This window comes from Dermacentor andersoni, chromosome 10 (genome assembly GCF_023375885.2).
Source record: "Dermacentor andersoni chromosome 10, qqDerAnde1_hic_scaffold, whole genome shotgun sequence".
Lineage (NCBI taxonomy): Eukaryota > Metazoa > Arthropoda > Arachnida > Ixodida > Ixodidae > Dermacentor > Dermacentor andersoni.
In genome coordinates this window covers 116,544,146-116,566,103 of record NC_092823.1, presented here as the reverse complement: position 1 = coordinate 116,566,103, position 21,958 = coordinate 116,544,146, and the positions used below count along the sequence as shown (strand labels likewise).

The window sequence follows — 21,958 nt, the reverse complement described above, 5'->3', positions numbered from 1 at the left end:
GTGACACAGGGTATGCGAGCTTTCTTAAAGACGTAGTAGGTTTTCGGGGGAAAGGACGCGTAATAATATTGTTTAAATATGTGCAAGAACTTATCGTAGGTAGCGTTCACGCCTGTGAGAGCCGTTACCTCACTCCAATCAATAAACATCAGTGTTTGTCTATAACGGCCTCGACCGTATGTATTGATATATCGCCATATGCTGTTTTTCTTTGTATTCGTTTTTTTTTTTACCGCTGCCTGTCTTTCAAGCACTGACACAGTAGGCATATGATTGCTTAGATCAAAGGTTATAACATGAGAAACTACATTTTCGGCAACCAAGTTTGTGATGAACAGGTCAAGCAAAAATGTTGTAGTGATAACACGGGATGGGGGCAAAATTTTCATTGCAAAATCCATTACACGGCAGTGTAAGTAGTAAAAAAAGTAGTTCGATTCATCTATAATACATTTGGGCGTACTTCAATTACTTACCTCTGATTTCGGAGCGGCTTGCCTTCTATAACTGACAGAAATCGTCAATGTAGTTTAAAATTCCTTTTCCAGCTAATAAATGGTCACTATACACGTATCACCTTCTCATCTACACGACAGGCTACGCTACCAGGCACAGACACTCGCTAGCTGTAACTCCATTTACTACACGTGTCAACTGCTTCAAGTATTAATTTTTTTCCTATAACCATAGTAGATTGGAGTAAGCTGGCCGATAAAAATGTAACACAGGACTCATTATTACTTTTCGAGACATATCTTTTATGAAAAGCAGTCTCCGCTTGCCGAGGGTGTTTTGATGTCACTGTTTGACTGTACGATTTGAAAATTGCTGAACAACGTTGCTTAGCTTTATTGTTCCTTGTTTTTTTTAGCGCTTGTGTGAAAAAACTTGAGCGCGGGTCCCCATTGTATTGTATTTATTCTGTACTTATTCCGCGTACCACGCTGCTGACATCTTGTATAAGATCGCAGCATATATACATAAAAAAATAAGTCAACAGTAGGCCCGAGATTTTCGAGACATCAACGTTCGAATCGCCACCTATTGTTAGACCATAACCATTGTTGTTCCCGAAAGGCTGCTTCCACGTGGCGGTCGATAAATAACACCAAACATTTGAGTGTCCTTTTCTAAGGCATAGGTTTTCGTAATTATCTGTGACAACTGTGTAGCCAGGAACTAATTGAAAACCCGAGAAATTTCTTTGCAAGGCCACGCCACCGTCTCTGCTGCCCTGCCGATTTAAAAAGAAGTGGTTATTGGGGGCGAGGACTTACGAAGTCGCCAGCTGTCGGAAGCGCCCCCATAATGCTCGGCGCGCTCCTCATAGGTTTGGCTTACGGCGCTCAATAAAAACACCACGCGGCAGCCCTCCTCGACATTTCTTTAGGTACATACTCTCAAAACAAGGGAAGTTCTTTACTCTCAAAATGATAATCTTGAGCAAACTGGAAGTACAGAATCGTTTACAGATGCTATTTACCGAGTACGTAGTGAACGCCACTGAGCGTGGTCGCCGCGATGAAAAACACCCGTGCACTTAGATTTAGGTGCACGTTAAAGAATCCCAGGTGGCCCAAAATTTCCGGAGTCCCCCACTACGGCATGCCTCATAATAAGATGGTGGTTTTGGCACGTAAAACCCCATAAGTTTCAACGACCCCCTCAGATAAAAGCAGAGAGATTTCTAACCTGTAGCATGACGAAAAGCTGATCAGGAACTGCTCGTGCCGCCGCCACCACTGCCGAATGTCGCCTCAATTAAGTGCGCCAGTTTGTATAAGTGCAGCAGCGAGCACGTGAACAGCAGTGACGTCAGGTCAGGAGTGTTGTCTTACGTGACATGTCAATAAGACACAGTATCAGTCAATAGAGAGCTTTAGATTAGGGGACGCAAACGGCTTGCGTAACCAAGAACTATAGGGCTACGGTATTGCGCATGCGCACACCAAGCGTAGGTGTCTGCGCATGCGCAGTATCGTAGCCCCTAGTTCTTTCGTACGCAAGCCACTCGCGTCCCCTAACCTTAATCTAACGTGCGCAGTAGTGGGCAACTGGTAGTCCACTGATGATGGCCCTGCTTGCCTATAGACCGTTTTTTCGTAGGCGCCGCCATATTGTGAACGCAGTGGCGCCGCCTATGAGCAGCGCCATACTGGCTTGGGTGAAAGCGGTTTTTTGCATGGCAGGTATACGCTCGGCGCTAGGTTCTGGCGTTTGTTTTCGCGGTCGTGCGGTCTGTTTAGTATGACGCGCGTTTTCTACGTGGTAAACGGTTCTGTGAGACGTGCCGAAGTAGTTTAAGGCGTCATGGCCGGAATTTCTGCTGGCGTTGAGGTGGACGGAACACGCAGCGCGACGTGTGCGCGCATATTTGAGCGTACAATCAGCCCTCGGAGACCGATTGTGTATTTCTGAATGTTCTAATCATTAATGTGACCTTATTGCAGTATTATCCTCTATTTCTAAGCTGCGGTTTAGGAGCCATGAAACATACGCGACGATCGTAACAGCGTGGATACCGTTCTGCTACGATAGGAGCTGTGATGTTATACTTTGACAAGCGTTCAAACTGTTCGCTGCAGGTTACATTGCGTGACTACTTGGTTCGATGGATGAGATTTCCGCCCCTGAATAAAATAGTTTTGGCAAGTAATAGCAGCATACCTTGCAGTCTGAATTAAGCTTGTTCAGCAAAGGGACTGTTTACGAACTGAGCGAGCGTCCTAAGCAGTGGTAGGTGCTGGATTACATATATCTTTGTTCTATATACCGCATAGTCCAAGCATACGGCATCAGCGGTTATATATTTATAAACGTTGTGCGGCGTGACTATGCGAGGTCTTACTGCGGCGTTAGCCCGTTTTATCTTGCTTTTTCGAGAAAGAGGATGATAACCGAATCTTTTTTTTCGGTTGTGTTCGTGGATTCTCTACGACGCACTCACACGTATTACCAAAATGTTCTCCTCAAAAATAGGCATCGCATTCTTTTTATGCGATCCCTCTCATATATTACGGCTGTATGCAGGCCAAAAAGGCAATGCCGAAGCGCACAGCTTACATATGTATCGTGCTGGTTCACCAACCGCAGTGATCGCTGTGTTGAGCAGCGCCATCGGCCTCATGCAGGAAGGCTAGCGTAGACATATGGTAATTTGAAGCCTACTAGACTTGAAATGCCCGAGAACGATGCCAGTGCATCACAAATATTTGATAGCGCCTGCCGCTTAGATGTTTCGTGGTTGCCTTAGGTTTGCCGTGCACGAGCATGCGCTCTTATGCTTTATGTTTTACTCCCTACGCCAAGCGATCAGATAGTGAGCAGATTTACCATTTCATGCTGCTAATACAGAGACACCGGTTTTCATTGTTGAATTAAAACCGATATAAGCAAAATAGTTCACAACACACACACACACACACACCGCGACTGATAATGTGCGTACACCGCGGCCGATAAAGCGCGTCACATTTTTGCGCCCCCAAGAGATATTTCCGCCTACTGTAGTTACCGACCTGCCGAAAGGCTTCCCTGACGACCTTATATGAACGGAAATGGCGTAAATTTCACAAAGTACCATCTAAAACATCTCGAAATCGTTCCGCAGCACCCGACAGCAGTACTTTCAAGCAGCGCCGCGCCGAATCGCCCAAGCCAGAGAGGAGGAAATGCTCTCCGCGCGCCCTATCCTCCTCGCCCGATGAAACGGCGACTACCAAGCGCCAAAGAAACCGGCAATCGTCCGCTCCGGCGTGAAAGAACAGTCACAACGACTTGTTCAGTGTGCCTGTAACACGATAAAGGAACTGCTCGTGCGGCCGCCACCACTGCCGAATCAGATATAGAATATAGAAGATACAGAATTATTGGACTGCATATCTGCGTACGGGAAGCTTCTCAAAAAGGAAGTTGAGCTGTGTTCGCAAATTACACTTCTGAGAAGACCAAAAATGCCAATTGTGCTGCGCCAGAGGCTTTGTAACAAAGGCCGAAAACGATAGACGAGTAAGGACGCTGCACACTACAGTTCCACCACTAGATTCCGCGATGTCGTAGATTTGGAGATCCGCGACGCAGGACTAATTGTTATTCTGTCTATAAAAAAAAAGGTGGATAAGATTGCATCTCAACGAACCATTGCCTGAACCTACATAGAGTGTTGAGAACTCGCTGCGCACTGAAACGGCCCAAACATGCAACAACAACAAAAAAAAAAAAAAAAAAACTTCGCAATTCGTGACGTCACCTTGACGTACCGGCGCTGCTGTTAGCTCGCGAAATTAATTAATTTAATTATTACGTGCCAAAACCACTTTCTGATTATGAGGCACGCCGTAGTGGGGGACTCCGAAAATTTCGACCACCTGGGGTTCTTTAACGTGCACCTAAATCTAAGCACACGGGTGTTTTCGCATTTCGCCCCCATCGAAATGCGGCCGCCGTGGCCGGGATTCGATCCCGCGACCTCGTGCTCAGCAGCCCAACACCATAGCCACTGAGCAACCACGGCGGGTCCGCGAAATTCAAGAAGGAAAATAAAATTGATAGTATGCTCCCGCGCTTGTAATTAACCTTTGTCCGCCCAATCAAATCAAGATAGATTTATTATAATACTTCGCCACACTAAACTGATTTCGGGGTAGCTCTTTAGGGTCGCTCAAACGCTATAAAGCTGCAAGCGCAGCTATGTTTAGCTGCGTATGCAGCCGTGGGGAGCCGCCAGCTGCAGTATAAGCTACTCACCGTGGCGCCGGGAAAGCCCGAGAACTGGGGCGCGAGCTCGTGACTCCTAGAGTTACTCCAGTATACTATGTTATTACTCTAGTTACTCTACTATATGCTCTAGTAACTCCCAGCGACCACAATTGGTCTATGCTTCGCCCTAGGAAGGGTAAACCTTGGCTGTTTGCGGTCTCGGCGCCTTTCTTGAGAGCCACGGCTGTGCCCTATAGAACCCACGTTTCCACAAGAAGCAGCCATGATGTGGAGGCCCTCAATTCGTTTTTCATCGCCTCGCAAACTTTAAAGTGCGCTGTGAATTAACTCGTTTGAGGGGGGCGCTTTTTTTTTTTGTGCATTTCGTCTTCGTCTGAACGCGTCCCCACTCGAATCTGTGTGACGGGTTCGAATACCGAAGCCGTAACTATAAAGCAGGTAACTCGGATGTGCACGAATGGTCTCTGCTGGTTAATTCTGCCATATATGATAAATACGCGCATAACAATCGCCTTTGTGCTTCCGGTGTACACATTTGCCGTATAGTGTATGCAATATATAAAAGAAAAGTTAATCAGTTCAGATATAAGTACGCATTTCTTGATAATTGACGGTAGGCGAAAATCCGTGGCCACGTCTTCCCACAGATGCAACTTGCCCTAGCCAATATGGCGGCGCGTTCCCGCTATACTCATGGACAGCTTTATGTGGCAATGAAGGGAAAGTTACGGGCGCGAAGCTTCTGCACACGTGCATGTCACTGCGCCAAGTAGTCCGGCAGCGTTTGTTAGCGCTTTTGGTTTGCTGAAACAGATACTGGATTCGGCGTAGTTTCCACGTGCTATAATTTCACAATTGCCCCGACGCGAAAAAAAAACCAGATATATACGTCAAATTGGACACTCGATCAGTGGTGTTTGTCTGATTTTGCTGTTGTAGATAAAGTGTTTACGTTTTCTCTTCCCCAGCTTGAACTAAGGCGGCTGAAAATGTGAGACAGAAGTCAGAAGCGCGCTTTGCCTTCACAGTTTTTCCTTTGCTGCCACAGAAAGTTGAGTTATCCATTAGTATAGTTGCACCATTAAATCGGAGACGCGTTTTGAAGGCTTGCACGGGTGCGGGGAACTGAAGGCGACAGAATTGATGACACAGGTCCGTATACATGCCTTAATTATGGTTCCAGGCCGAAGTCCCACTATCTTTGTAAAGTCAAACACGGCAAATCAAACTTCCAGGTCTAGGTCTTACCGCAGTCCTGTGAGATATCTCGATAGTCAGAAAGGAAACGCGGTGAAATTCGAGATATGTATGCATATATATTTTTTTATAAATGCTGTTTTTCTTTAACCTCGCTGTTTCAGGTGTCCACGGGGAGGCCGGGGCCCTGCGAGTTCCCGTAAGTCCATTTTCCCGAATTTCATCACGTTACGTCCATTTTTTTATAGCAGACATTTTTCTTCCTTGACACAGAAAAAATTTTCTCACGACCATTCCTCAAAATTGGGCATGCAAGAAAGTACGACCCCGATACTGGATTAAGCTAGACATGTTCGTCCAGCTATACTGTCTGACGTCGATAATAGTCGATTGTCACATGCATTAGCGAGGGGTATTAGCCTTTTATGCATGTTACATACAGGTAAACACAGCCAAAGAGAATTCGCTGACCCATCGGTGTTGTACATAGCGTTTCATTTTACTAAATTGCTGATCTTTTCCTTCAATTCATTATACACGCAATTCGTTAGTCGGGAGTAACGCCCACCTGTTGTAGATTTTGCTTTATTGTTACTTTTTATCCTATTATCTGCCTCTACTTCGTAGTTCAGACGTCCGGTTTTTCAAGCGAAGCTTGTATTGCCTCACTCGTTCCGGCGTTGGTATTTCCGTACAACAACAACAACAACAACAAAAAAAAAAAAACCCAGGCCGCGCGAAAGTACCAATTCCTTCTCGGGCTGCGGATTCGAACCACCGACCTCCGGGGTTGCGAGATCAGCACGCTAACCGATTCAACCACTGTCGGGTCTTCATGCGCACGCACTTTAAGTAGAGGTTTTATATGCATGAAGTAGACGCAGCGCAAGGCGCAAGCCAATATCAGGCGTCCCCTCCCTTCCAGAGGAGGAGGAGGGGACGCCTCCTCCGCGTGTTTGCTCGCCTCGCGCCCGCCCTTTCCCGCCACTCCGGGCAGATGTGGAAACAGCGTTTGGTTCGTTCTGCCGAAGAGCAGGCTGCGTCGAAGGAACGACAGCGGGAGCGGGCCGCGCGTTCGGCCAAAGAAGCGGCTTTTCATGAACGCCGCCGGGATTCGCTCGAGGAAGAGCTCGTCGTCGACGTGCCGACCTCCCCGTGAGGGAGCGCGAAGTCGAGGCGTTACGACAACGAGGAGCTGCGGATCCTGAGCTTCGCTTGCGCTCCTCTTCACAGTAGTGGAAGGGCGGTCATTTTTTTTTTATATATAAAAGTGAACGAATTAGCTCTGTACATGCATTTGTCTAAATATTGTGGACGCGAATTTCTGCCATTTAGTTACCCCGTTGAACAGTGGGCCGTGGAACTTCTTAACATTTGACGTTGATGTAAAGTCATACGTGCCTTTCTGACGCAAATTGTTTCGTGCCTTGTGGACACAACACCGCACTATGTCGCGGCAGGGCAATTCGTACTATCTCACACAACCAGCTAGAGTGCTACAAGAAAATGCGAAAGCTCTTCACGGAGCTTGAACAGTTAACTTGCGTGATACCGCCCGTACTTGTAGATATACGAGCTAGAAGACCCCCCCTCCCCCCCCCCCCCCCGTAGCTCTTACATTCGGGTACCACTTGATCATGCAGCTGCAGGGCGTACATGGTAAACCTATGTGAAATGGAACAGATTATAATTTCATTCTTGTCCTTGCCAACATAAAAAGCACCACGTGACCACTTGTTTGAAAACGAGGACCACGCGGAGCACGCGTTTGCAAATTGCGTGCCCACTCGTACTTCTGGAATATTTATTTGCATATCAATATCTATATTCACACCTCCTGTAAAGTCACGCGCACTTGCCACCCGACAGGGGTGGTAGTGATCTGCTTAAATGATGTATAGTGAAGCCTTTTGGGACGCGTTGCCGTACGTTGCCCTTACCATTTCAGCAAATTGATTTCTGGCTATATCGTAACTATCAGTTCATTCAAAATTTTAAGAACTTATGGGGTTCTACGAACTAAAACCACGATTATGAAGCAAGCCAGGTAACTATCACGCCGCACATGTGCAGGTGGATTTAGACGGAGCGGGTTATAACGACAATTACTACGGCCACATATGTGACGTATTTTCGATGCATAGCGTTTCTTGGCGTCGACAGGAGGTCGTATTACCAGAGTCCTTTGGTTTTATGTTTTTCTATGAACGTGTATTTAAATGAACGTGTATTTAAACACGCACGCGCATTTCGACCTCGAGGTTAATGCGCGGCGCCGACATGGCGGGTGGGACGATGCCGCAAATGCGCCTGTGTTACGTTCTGTAATGGTCGCCGTTTAACAGCAGCGGAAACGGTAACAATAAGATGTCCTAAATAACTCCCTTTGCACTCGCAGATATTTTCCGCGGCAGAAACTGCGAAGCTCATGATCAACCACCTGCGCAACGAGAAGTCCAAGAATTCGTTGCACATCAAGAGAGGTATAAGTCTTTTCTATAGGAGATATAGCCTTACCAATTCCCGTGAAATGCACTCAAAGCTATGGATCGCTTTAGCAAATTAGGCGCGCGAACCAGGACTTATCCACTGTCCCCCGTTAGTCTTGCCGTGCGTGAGACCATGTAAGGGGACAGAGCACGAGCCTTTTTCCTTTCCTCGTTGACTGACAAGATCCGTACCTTTGGCTGCATTTCGGTGAGTTGGCAAGACAGAGCATAAACTTCAGCAACTTTGAATCTAGCTAGCTATAACAGTTGCTAGCTGATAACAGTTGCTGAAGCTAGCTATAATCTAGCTAGAGCTCTGCCTGATTTTCTTTAACAGCAATTCGGCCTGCTGAGGTGTATTACATGAAGAGACGGATGGTACTTGGCACGACAAACTTCAATGCCGAGGTGCCTAATTAAAGGAGTTCACTAATTAACATTTTTATTCACTTCAGGGTACGCGTGTTCCAACTGCCAATATGAAGCCTAGTAGTAGCGAAGCCATGTCTGCTTAGAACATATTCTAAAGCTATAGCACCAGTTTTGAGATACTCGCCTCCAACATCTGCTTTAAATATGTTTTGCACGACAGCTTAGATCATCCCGCATTGTGTGACGCACGTTTCTGGGACACTGTTAGGTGGAACGCCCATGTATTAACGCGACGGCGTTAAGGAGCCCGCGTCGCAGACACTTCGGCGTCCGGCGTTGGACGTCGTTTCGGCAAAAAGATTTTCGAACCACCCATACCCAGACCATCCATGTGACGCAAGGAATTTACTGAACTAATTGAATTTCTCAAGCTAAAATACGTGGACAAATCGTAAACTACGACATACACAACCTACAGACATGAGACCTCCCAGACTGCAATTTGACTATACGACAAAACGTAATTCGGTTACGCGAAAACTCAAAGAAACCATTTTACAGTGTTTCTACAATTCACAGACCGGCCACGGCGTCCGCTATTTGCGCGTGCAGACGCACGGGTGTCTCGGGTGCCACGGAGCGCCAGTCCTGTCGTATGTGTTCCTTCGCCTTCAGCGCTTTTTTATGAAAACCGCCCAGTTCCTTCCAATACCTCCAGCTGGCGCTCGCCTCCGCCGCGTCGCAACCCACGCAAGAAGACGCGTTTCTACCAAAAAGCCCGCCCTCGTGCATAACTATCGCGGCGAGCGTTTCCCGGTAAACATTACGGTTAGATACGCTCCTTTTGCCGGGAAGCGTGAGAAGCAGTGAGGGATCTTTGAATGATATCGCGTTCCACTCTTAAAGGGACCCTGAAATGATTTTGGCGATCTTGTATCAACGTACTGAGTCGTTGAAGTACCTTCTGATCATTAATTGATGCATCTACTCCACGTAAAGCGCGTAATTTATTATAAGGCTTTAAAAATGTACATCGCTGCCGATCGTAGCACACTGCACGGCTCAATTTTCAGCCGCGCCTACCTATTTGACGTAAATTGCCCTAATAACGTCAGTAGGGCGAGCTATCCGATTGGCTGCCCAGGGCGCGTCATCGATAGTTTTTTCAGCATTATGGTGAACAAATTTTGTTCGTAATAGTTGGAATGTTAGTTAATTTGTTTCTATAAAAATAAAGCAACAGCAAGAGAATGCACAAGAAAAATTTTTCAGTATACTTATAGGCACTTCCGTCACACAGCGTGTGCTTGTGTTACAACGTGCTCCGTCTTGACGAGAGCTCCGCGGTCAGTGTCCGTCTGTCTTTTCGTGAGCACCATGAATAGCCTTTGTTGCGTTGTGGGCTGCAAACGTACCAAATGGCAATATGTCAAGCTGCAACATCGTGTCCCATCGAGTGGGGTTGAAGATTAATATGCAGAAGACAAAGATATTGATTAATAGCCGGGTAAAGGAACAAGAGTTCAAGATCGCCAGTCAGCCTCTAGAGTCTGTGAAGGAGTACGTTTACCTAGGTCGACTAATCAAAGGAAACCCTACTCATGAGACGAAAATTCATAGAATAAAAATGGATTGGATCGCATACGGCATACTTGTCAGCTCCTGACTGAAAGCTTACCAATATCACTCAAAAAGAAGGCCCACGATCAGTGCATATTACCAGTGCTGACATATGGGGCAGAGACTTGGAGACTGACAAAGAAGCTTGAGAACAAGTTAAGGAGCGCAAGAAGCGATGGAACGAAGAATGCTAGGCATAACGTTAAGAGACAGAAAGAGAGCGGTTTGGATCAGAGAGCAAACGGGTATAGCCGATATTCTAATTGACATTAAGAGAAAAAAATGGAGCTGGACAGGTCATGTAATGCACCGGTTAGATAACCGTTGGATCATCAAGGGTTACAGAATGGGTACCAAGAGAAGGGAAACGCAGTCGAGGACGGCAGAAGACAAGGTGGAGCGATGAAATTAGGAAATTCGCGGGCGCTAGTTGGAATCGGTTGGTGCAGGAGAGGGGTAATTGGAGATCGCAGGGAGAGGCCTTCATCCTGCCGTGGACATAAAACAGGCTGATGATGATGATGTCCCTCTGCAAGGCAGCAGACGAGCGGAGTGGCTGCAGCGCGTCGGACTATCAGTATCCGATCGGCGCCAGGATTTGCGCGTTTGCGGCCGCCACTTTACACCGGGGGATTACTACAATAGCGTTTCGCGAGTCCGGTATTCGGGTAAATGCAAGCGAGGGCACACGACCTGGCCTCTTGACCGTGCCGTTTCAGGGGATGAACAGAAGCGCCAACGTGATCTGCACGGTGCAGCCACCTGGTGGCACAAAGCTCAACCAAACATAGTAGTAGTAACGAAGTGTATTCTTCTTTGCTGCTCGTGTAAATTTTTCGCAGGAGTGTAATCGTTAACATGCTATTTTTGTAAATGTTTAAAATATTTTACACTTGGTTAGAGCAATATTAGCTATTTGTTTGGCTGGTTAAGAGGCAGCTTTAGCTCGGGCCCAACTCCGATGTGAATTCTCATCCGAATAGTTAACTATTCAAATACATGTAGAACGCAAAAACGTTTTTCTGAGACAATCCCTGGACCGATTTTGATCAAATTTCTTGCATTTGAGAGAGAAGGTTAAATTCTAGTTGGAAGCGGAATTTCGATTTAGGGCCTGAATTTTGTTACAAGAATTTTCAAATATTCGAAAGCTTGAAAAAAATAGCACAAAGTTTGCAAATTATAGCTCTACACCAAGAAGAGATATCGTGGTTTTGTAAACGGCGTCCATTATATCAGTGAAAACGGACAAATTTGGTATGTCATTTTATGTCTTACATGAATTTGTTACGTCGTGTACAAGGGTTCTGCAAAAGCTGTATTTCCATAGTACTCAATTTTTCGAGATTCATGTGTACCATATCAATTGTGTCCGCTTTGGATTTACTATTAGGTGCAATTCAAAGAATTGTGGTATCATTTTCCATTGCCGAGTTATACGGTTGTAAACTTCATAGTTTCGTTTTCTGAACATTTTCGATTTTCGCCAATTTTTTATAAAAAGTTGACAACATAGGTCAAAAATTCCAAACCAACAGTCACTAGATTTTAAGTTTTCCTATTAAATGTAACAAACTTCGTCAAATTTGGTTCAGTGGTTGACGAGAAAAACAAATGCTCCTTTTACATGTATTTACATAGGAGCACCAGAGCTAAAGCTTTTAAGCTCTAATTAAATTATGGGGTTTTACGTACCAAAACCACTTTCTGATTATGAGGCACGCCATAGTGGAGGACTCCGGAAATTTCGACCACCTGGGGTTCTTTAACGTGCACCTAAATCTAAGTACACGGGTGTTTTCGCATTTCGCCCCCATCGAAATGCGGCCGCCGTGGCCGGGAGCTTTTAAGCTCTGCGCCAACAGTTGTGGACCGTGCAGACCAATCAGGCCACTCACGTACATCTACACTAAAGTTGCTTCATGAGCTTGAGTTTGTGCCTCCACGCATCCGTCGAAATGCCCAGCTCACCATGCAGTGGTTATTAGAATACCAGACACGTTTGGCGCGGCGACAGAATGCTCGCAAAGCACACTGCTTCGATCGCTCTCGCTTGGGATCGACTGCCAAGCATCTGCTGGGGAGGTTAGAGAGGTTTCAAGCACTCACTCCTAGAGAACCGGAAGCAGACGACTCGATGTGCCATCATGATGTAGAGTCAATGAAGACGGAGCTTAGCCCCGATCACACGGCAAACGAGTTGAGGAGAAAATGCATGGCTATGCAGGAGGGTAACTTGTAATCATCCGTAGTTCTCTTAATATCAGACACTTCACACAAATTGTGGTGCGAATGGTCTATTTTAGCTGTACCCTATGTGTCTTCAAAATTTGTCCGAACCATTTCAGGGGCCCTTTAAAGGCGAAGCTTAAGCGTCCTCCAAATTTTAATTTTGTAGCACATTTTAAAGGAGGATATCTTGAAAGTGTTGTTGGACCTACGATCTCTGAAGCTATAATGACTTCACTGTACTGTGCTCGGCTTCACTTTCACAATTACAGCATGTGCCCTAAAGTGAATAGCTCAGCAGTTAACTTGCATATCTTTTAATTAGGTGTACCTAAACATTCAGATTTGTCGAGCCAGTAGCGTCCGTCTGTTTCATAAATGCACCTGAAGATGTGGAATGCTGTCACATGCAATTAAAAAAATCTACTTAATAAACAGTTCGTGGTTCATTAAGTCATCAAATCACAAGAGCATGAACTCTGTGTTCCAACAAAGAGCAAGTTACCTTCACTTATTACTAGCAGCTGACTATTTTGTTTTATGCTGCCGTGCTCCGCCGGAAGAAGTTGCTTCAGCATATTTGTATTGGCACGTATTAAATGTTTCACGTTTGTAGATCCTTACTACCAAGCGTGTGGCCACTGCTAGCAGGAACATGAGAACCCGTGCCAGCACTGGCACCTCGTGAAGTCTTGATAGGCGACTCGCCATAGTAGATGACTCCTCGGGCTTTTCGCCAATCACTTTGATTGCGCCTGCACCGCAAGACTTCATGAGACGCGGGTGGTAGGGCACCATGCGAAGCGATGCAATGGGCTCCGTGTTCCCACTAGCAGTGGCCGCACCTGTACGTGTATTACCATTTACGAGATAGTCGATACTAGGGTAATTTATCTTGAGAGCATAAATCTATCATTCCAGTTACAAGTTATGTGCAAGTAGCTGATGTCACAGAAGTGTGTGTGTTGGAAGCAACAAATACATGGACCTGTATAGTGGTTCTTTCGACTAGAGCGGGAAACATCTAGCTGCTCTCATCTGTCTCCGTTGTTTCAATATATTCCACAAAAATAAGTACAGACACAAACTAACACTCACAGTATCTAACAGATAACAACATCCCCAATACTGAAATAAAAATTATTGGCTAACTGACTGTCTCGTCCTTCCCTTCCGCTTTGTCGCTGCATCGATTCTCCTTTCCGTGATGCAGGCGAGACTGTGGCGCTGATGCTGAACAACCTTGGCGGCCTCACTACGATGGAGATGAACATCCTCGCCAAGGAGGTCATCGCATATGTTGGTCAGTTTACAATGCCTTCCCCGCAAAGGACAGTTAACGGGAAAAAAATATACGCGAAACACATAAGGTGAAATGGCGAATGAGCAGCCAAACATTTCGAATGAGGCATGCCTGGCCCTGGCTGGGGCACACCTTTGTCTGAAATTCAATGCATCACGTTGGCGTCTTAGATGCTGTTGTTCTGGCGCAGAATTTTGAAATGGGAGTTTAGCCTTAAAGGCACACTAAAAGCAAACACTAAGTCGATGTGGACTTCTTTAATACGATTCCAGAAACTTTGCAATGCTTGTTTTGTGCCAAGAAAAGACTTAGTTTACGATAAAATTGCATCTGAAGGGTCCGAATACCTTTTTCGAATTTCAAATCTCCAGCCGCCCAACGGGGAAGTGGTGACGTTACATACACCATCACCACCCTTTGCTGATGTCGGTAACTAAAACGGCGCCCGAGAGACGGCGGCACCGAGCCATTCGCCGCTGCAGCTGCTTTTTGGTAAAGTGGCTTAGACCGTTCGGGCAGCCCGCGACATCACATGAAAGTTGAATTGTCCGCTACTTGCAGTTTCTGCAAGTTTCGCGAGCCAGCAAAATCAGTGCAGCACTATGGGGCAACAAAACTACTGAAACGCCAAAGTGCCGGTGGTGCGGAGTCGAGCGAAAACAAAACCTTTTGACTGCCCGCATCGTTGTCAAGGGTAATTTCAATTAGTTCTTTTTTCATAAAATAAGATAGAACTGGACAAGTACATTTTATTTTGTTTTATAATACAATACAATAATGTTCTTTTGCAATGAGAGGTTCTCTACAAACGACAATTTAACCAAGAAGTGCTTTCGTCATCAGGCAAGTACTTGAATGTCCCAGGAAATTCTCCCAATCGCGTCCGGCATTTAACTCAATTTCTCCATTACTAAGGCTCTATTCGTGGTAATATTGACACCTTAGAGACTCTACAGCGCTCCTCTATCCGCTTGACTTAATATTTGCCTTCAGTGTCCCTTTAATGATTTTGCCTAATAATCTATTTTCTCCCTTGCAAAAAATGAAAATTAGGTATTGAACGCTTTAGTTTTGCTTGAAGCAAATTTTGGCTATATCTTTGTTGCTCTCTCTCTCTCTCCATCCCACGGTACAGAGCACCTTGGTGTCCACGTGGTGCGCGCTTACACGGGTCTCTACATGACATCACTGGAAAGCGCTGGCATATCGGTCTGCCTGTTGAAGGTTGACGAGGAGGTGCTCCGTTACCTCGGTGTGTGTATTTTGTAACTCTCAGAGAAGAACATGTCCACATATTTCACTTACATTTTCACACGTGCTTTTTAAGAGGACTGACAGTGCATCCTTAACCTTTTTGTTAACCAGCAGCACCAGCTGCCTCCATAAGTATATATATGTGCAACATCACAGGCCTTTACATGCTACGTAGGTATGTGCCATTTATGGAAAATCAGCTCTGGTGAAACGTGCGAGGTGGACGAAGTTTTATGCAAGGGCAAAATAGCCATCCACTTATGATTAGCACGAAGCGACATGAACATCCCAGGAAGGTGTTATTCCCGTTTGAAATCTCCGAACAAGGAGAAATTTCTTAAGCACGGCAAAGATTTCTTTCTGGTGAACTCTGTTATGAGGTTTCCCTTGTACCTTTGTGCTATACACTCGGGTGGATAACAAAAGTTATCTTTCTTACATGCCATATTGTAATTTCGAGGGCAAAATACGGGACACTCACACGCTTTAAGAGACATCCAACTGTTTTGTGCATTTAGAGGGAACATAAGATGGGAAGCGTGTGCTTTCGTAACGTTCTCATGGGATGCAAAGGATTAACAACTATTATCAGTTTGTGCCACCTCTCTAAGATAATGTCAGCGCATACTGCTAGCCAGTTCCAATTGATAACCTTGCCATTTAGATGCACAACTGCCAAGGCGGCTCTACCATAAAGGGGGCAACTGTATCGCTCTGATATTTTCACCCACCCGCTCATCGCTCCCCCCACCCCCTTCAGTCCTCTACCACAATGCACTGTCATATGGTTGCATATGGTGGAGTGCCTTGCTGCACACACAATTAAAATGGAGAATCGTGCTCTGCTTCACGTGCATGCACAGATGCGCCCACGAATGCCCCGGCCTGGACAAAACCGTACTGCACGTCGGTACCTCGTTCCACACCGACCGAGCTAGAGCCCCTGGCACCCAAGCACCGCCACGACGACAGGCAAGTCTTGGCCGAAGACCAGGTCTATGTGCTGAACACTGGTGAGAAGTTGCGCTTGTCGAAATAATTAAACCCCCAATTCATGGTTGGCATGTTTCAATGACGCTCCTCGGTGATTTCTTCGTTAAATTTTAATTCGCAGCCGTGAGTTCTCAGCGTTAACGCTTCAGAGCGGAGGCGTGTTTTGCCTCTCAAATGACTCTACATCTAAGGAGCGTTATTGAAGCTCGGTAGCTGTACTTCAGTCAAGAAGTATTTGCCGAAACACCCTGTATGTCAATTCCAGCCGAGCGTGAAGTATTGCGGGCATGCCTGCAAGCAGCTTGCGATGCCCTGCTATCCCGGGAGAAAGAGTTGGACAAGCTGGACTCTGAGAGTGGCGATGGGGACTGTGGCGCCACGCTGGCCGCCGGAGCGCACGGTAGGCAGCAACACACCCAAGCTGTGCTTTCCACTGGCATGCAAAACAGTATGTTGCGGATGTATGCTTCCCCAATTTATGGTAGCCTGTTTACATGTGGGACAGTGCGTGGCCTCCAAGATTGCAGCAGCACTGCGCCACGGCGATCTCCAGAGGCCATGGGTAGCGTGTTATGGTTGATGACAGCATCACAAGTTGTCGCAACCAGCCCTGCTGCGTTTCACCCTTTCAATCATGAATTACAATGTAACATCAACAAATGCATTACTGCCAACTTGTATGTGCAAATATGCTGTGATTAAGCAGGGTGAGGGGAGAAGCAGGCATTTGTTTAAGAAGTTTGTCCTGTGCACACCCCTTTTTTGTGGAATAGGTACAGACATTAACATAACTTACCTTTAAGTACAACACGCAAGCAGGAGCAAACTTGAAACAGCAAGTGGTGACAAGACACTCTGTTTCTAGAACACGATGACTGCTGCTGCCGACTTTGCCTGCTTCAAGAACTTGTATGAATAAGCTAGTATGAAGCAAGTACGTCTCTGATATATGGTGTCTTGCGTTGCCAAAAGAAGCTGGCGCGGGGAACATCACCAATAGTGTCTGTGTGTATACTCCCAAAGGGCATATAATCAGTGGCACTACATCACAATTCCGTATTTGTATAAACCATCCGTAATCTTGCGTCGCACCTCTGCGTTCGGAAATCATTTGGAAAATCAAATAACAAGCAAAATTCATGAATCTTACAAAATGCGGGAGTTGGCAGGCACACATAGAACTTGTCAAAGTAAAAAAAAATTATTCTGAGGTGCTGTAGACTCTCTTCAAAGAACGCAAGCATGGTAGGAAGATCATCTCTGCATTTTCTAATGATGCCTCGTAATTACACAGTAATTAAATTTCAACTTGCTGCAGAGTCAGTAATGCCAAATTCTTTACCACGGAAACAATTTGAAATCACTGGCTTAGACCACATGTACAAGTTAATTGTTGGCTGCGGGCATAAAGACGAAGGAAAAACAACTGATTCACCATTGCTGACGGAACCTCGAACATCCTGTCGAACATCATATAGCACATTTAGCAAAGCAATCGTGTTTATCCATACTCTGCAGTCTGAAGTAAGCTGCAGTAACACTGAACTGGACATAAGCAGAAAGTTCAATGGACCAGCAGCACAGTCTCTGTGTTTTCTTTTTTCCTTGGCCCGCAACTAGTCAGTATTGACCAAAATAATTCGTCTCCACAAATGGAGACATTGAAGAAGGGTCCACAACGTGTTTTATCGAGCGACCTCAATGTTGCTCTCAGATCGTGTCCTCACGCTACTTCTGTGCTAATCCCACTCCAGTATGCTAAAACTCTACAATCGGTGTCACGTGGGCACTTCTAACTGCGATCGATTCCGATCAGGCTCAAGCACAATTGAATGTTCACGCACAACTGGGACATACATCTGAACGTCAACATAGCTATAATGGGCATAACAAATGATCAGATATAACAATGTGCATGTAAAACTTATCGCCGATTTCGGCATGCACCCAATATCTGCTTACAACGAATGTCGAATATCACGAAGTCATCTTTACATCAGATTTGAATTAGGAGAGCAGTTTTGGTAAGTTGGTGTAAGTTCATGGCGTAAATGCGGTGCAAAGCACCGAAGTGGGGGAATGTATGCGCTGTGATTAGAGGAACGATATACAAACACAAGTGCTGACTGCCAACTGAATTCTATTGGCCAAAGAATGTAGTACATATATATAGGAACAAAGAAAATGGTATTGAACATGATATCGCAGACATATGGCGATATGAGATCAGCAGGTACAAGAAACAGCAGCCATAGTATAAAGCACGTGTGCATGGCAAAAATTATTTGTCCAAAAGATTGTGAATTAAGCATTATGCAGTTTCAGAAGAGCTAATTCTTTTGCGTGTATACTCACAGAGGGTTGACTTGCGCAGCTGTCACCATATTTTTTGTCTATAGAAATACATTTTCGATATAGAAACCACACACGCCTATAGTCTTCCTGCACTTAAGATGCCACTTCATTATAGCGAGGTTCAACTATACTATGAATGAAATGGGAAAAAACTTGCAAAATAGAAGTCATTCACAGTGCCTCATGTCCTCGTGTGCTCGTTTCCATGGCACAGGCGTGCTGGCATATCTCAGCTCAAAGCCTCCGCTAGAGCATCCGAGCTTGGTGTTCCGCCAGCTGTCCACCACAGTGAGCTGCAGCATGGGCGGTAGTTCGGGCGCCCTCTACAGCTTGCTGCTGCTAGGTGCCTCGCGAGGTTTCCAACTCGGAACCGGCTTCAGTGCCTGGGTGACCGCACTTGAGCTGGGCATAAAGCTGGTATCCAAGTACGGCATGGCGCACGTCGGAGACCGGACCATGGTGTGTATGACGAACTGACTTTGCTGACCATGGCTACTGTTGTCTTGCCAAATAGAGCATGTGCTCGCGAAAGTAAGTACATGTGCATACGCCACTGGCGTGTTCGGAGGTGAAGGGGAGGGTAGAAACCTCCCCCCACATGACATGCCGGATGAAAGTATAAGGCGTGCGGCAAGACCCCCCCTCCCGTTCCCTGCATCCTTTGATGAGGGCACCCCTCCAGGAGGCTACCCTGGATCCATCCTTGGCATTGCCAGTTTCCATAAGGCAAAGGAAGCAGGAATGAAACGGATGAATAGTCAACCATACCCAGTATTTTTCGTGTTATGTTTCTCCATTCATACACCTTATTAAATATCTTATTAAATAATCTCATTAGAGATTCCCACGAATATATATAGATGTCCTTGAATCGTACTTTTAAAGAGGTCACTCTGCAGCACATACAACCATACTTAGGCATTACTAGCCATAGTCTTCTGACACTGCCATGGTATGTAGCTTCCCAAGTCTTGGTTTGCTTACATTCAAGTGCCGTGATCATCACCGCGCTTTCATTGGCACTTGCCAGAGCTCTGTTCAACATTACAAAATTACGAAATAGTGCAATAAAGCAATGCTGCTTTCTTTGAAACTGCAGTTTGGCTTAAGAGAAACATTTTAGGGATTCCGTGCACTGCAGAATTCAGTGAACACAAAGCTTTTTTAGTTGTGTATGCAATGCAATGTATTAATGCAATGAGTGTGATGAGAGTGCTTGTGCTGAAAAATACACATAAATGAGTGAACTCTAACATTTTTATTCCTTGAACTAAATGAGCAATTGTCACTGTATCAATCAACTGAGACGTTGGTGAATGTCCCCTATAGGGAAGCACTGTAAGAATGCTCTCCTGTGTATGAACATGTAGCACCATTACACTTTTAGAACTCCTCCATGCTAACTTCACACCTCTTATTTGTGTTCAGTCATGGTGCCCTAGCTACGTAAAACATCCCGGTGCTACATACTCAGCAAAACACCGACGCCAAACCCGTAGAACGAAGGTAGGCGCACCACGGTCTCCGAGATAGCATGGATTGGCATCAACGCACATGATCTCGGAGGCCATGGGTTCATTTGCTACGCACAAGTGACTGTTGTGCGATAGCATAAGGATGGACTTACCCACATCTTTGACTGAACTGCCAGCAATGGCTCGTTACAGGTAACATTAAAACTCATGAGAGGAAGCACATCGCACACTGCTCTGTGGATTGGCTCACAAAATCACGTACACTTTCGAATATAGATGGCAGGATTGGCCCAGTTTGGATTACACTATCTCCGGGATCGACACAGCTTACACATTACGACACGCCATATGTATTTAAGTATAGGCAAATAAGGCTTCGCTTTATCTGAATACTTTGGCTCGCCGGCGCTTTCCCAACCCTGGCCGGGGGCTTCTCGGTGAAAATGGAAGGCACCGCGTCAGGCGTAAGCATTCTCTATTTGCACGTCACTTGCACAGCCACATTTGGGTCGCAAGAGAAGTGGTCGCTGTTGAATTGAACCTTCATATTACCACAGACAATACTTATTGTCTGGTATCAGCGAGTCATCGAATTAGTCGCTGCAAACATACATTCGTTGCATTGGGGGTCGATGGCCAACTTTGCTACACTCAAAACACTTGCTGCTTCTGCAATAGTGCAAGACAGCTTCATCCCAGATGCACGACAAATTATGCGTCCTTTGAATGTGACGTCTACTTTTGATAGGGTGAATCGTGGTGTCGCTACCGTTTTTCCTTCGCAGCTGGAGCCCCTGGACGCAGTGCTGACTGTGCTGAGCCGTAACGCGGCTAGCTACCGACCCGAGAACTTGCCGGCGGTGCTGCACGAGACGCTGGATGCCCTGGCGGCCTCCACAGCTGCCACGAGGACCATGCGAGCCAAAGCCGGCCGTGCGTCCTACGTGAACCCGGAGATGCTCAAGAACCCGGACCCGGGGGCACGCGCTGTCGAGATATGGATGTCGCGCGCCATTCGCGTCCTGCTCTCCGAGGGAAACGCCGGCGGAAGCAGAGGCGGCGGAGGATCGCCACAATAATCTAATTCATTTGCTGAAGTGCTGTTCGTGGCCGCATTTTGCATATAGTAAACATTGTCTTTTTGTATGTGCGGTCGAGTTGTTAACATGAAGCATTCTTTGCCTATTTCTTGGCACATTGTGGTAGGTAGGTAGGTTCCTGTCTCGCCCTGATTTAAGAAAATCTGTGACTGATGCTGGCATCGCCTTTTACTGTCGAGCAAAGCATTCCAATACTCTAACCATTACACCTTGATCATTCTTTCTTTTTAAATTCTGCAACAAACATTATCAAATCACTTTAAAACTTGAACCCTCTCCAGCTGGGGTGCCGTTGTCGTTTAAAATTTTCTGAGAATTGTCCAGGGCTCTGCCCTCGACATCCCCTCAGGTACACACTCTTGCAGTCTTTGCATTTCTACAAATTTCCATGCTCTTGCAGAACAATCGGGCGGGTCGTGCACCCGGGTCACAGTAAAACCCCGCCATAGGGCTTGCCATAGACAGTGCGAGCCAGTCAGCATTATCAAGTCGTATTGTACTCCATCGTCGCTGCTAATGTCAAGAAATTTTAAGTCATTGAACCCGCTGCAAGGTCTTGAGGCATGTTCGAAAAATCCCTCCAAATACTGAAGACAAGCATGATCAATAGTCTCTGGTTTCTGAAAGATGAGACAGTGCGAGCCGTACGGTAGAAAAAAAAACCGTTCTTCTAAAGACATCTTACTGACAGTGTGTTAGTATGTAGTTTAAATGGCAAGATTTTGCTCCTGGGCTAATTTGCTTTCTTTTCACTTGTTTTACCACATCCCTGCCTTGGCCTGCACTGCCAATGGCCCTGCACATACGGACTTAAGATTTGTGCAGGCAATAATACTAGATCATGTGCATTCT

At 46.0% G+C, this 21,958-nt stretch overlaps 1 protein-coding gene across 1 annotated transcript in view; it reads left to right on the top strand.

The window, feature by feature from the left end:
* The window catches only part of LOC126544819 (triokinase/FMN cyclase-like), a 47,659-nt gene extending 26,507 nt beyond the window's left edge, over positions 1-21,152 (top strand). Inside the window, exons 7-14 of the mRNA XM_050192311.2 lie at positions 6,081-6,115; positions 8,315-8,399; positions 13,840-13,929; positions 15,065-15,181; positions 16,047-16,196; positions 16,442-16,576; positions 18,746-18,990; positions 20,792-21,152. Coding sequence (XP_050048268.1) covers positions 6,081-6,115; positions 8,315-8,399; positions 13,840-13,929; positions 15,065-15,181; positions 16,047-16,196; positions 16,442-16,576; positions 18,746-18,990; positions 20,792-21,085 — 1,151 coding nt within the window. The 3' untranslated portion in view covers positions 21,086-21,152. The remainder of the gene's footprint in view (positions 1-6,080; positions 6,116-8,314; positions 8,400-13,839; positions 13,930-15,064; positions 15,182-16,046; positions 16,197-16,441; positions 16,577-18,745; positions 18,991-20,791) is intronic.
* The last annotated feature ends 806 nt before the right edge of the window (positions 21,153-21,958 follow it).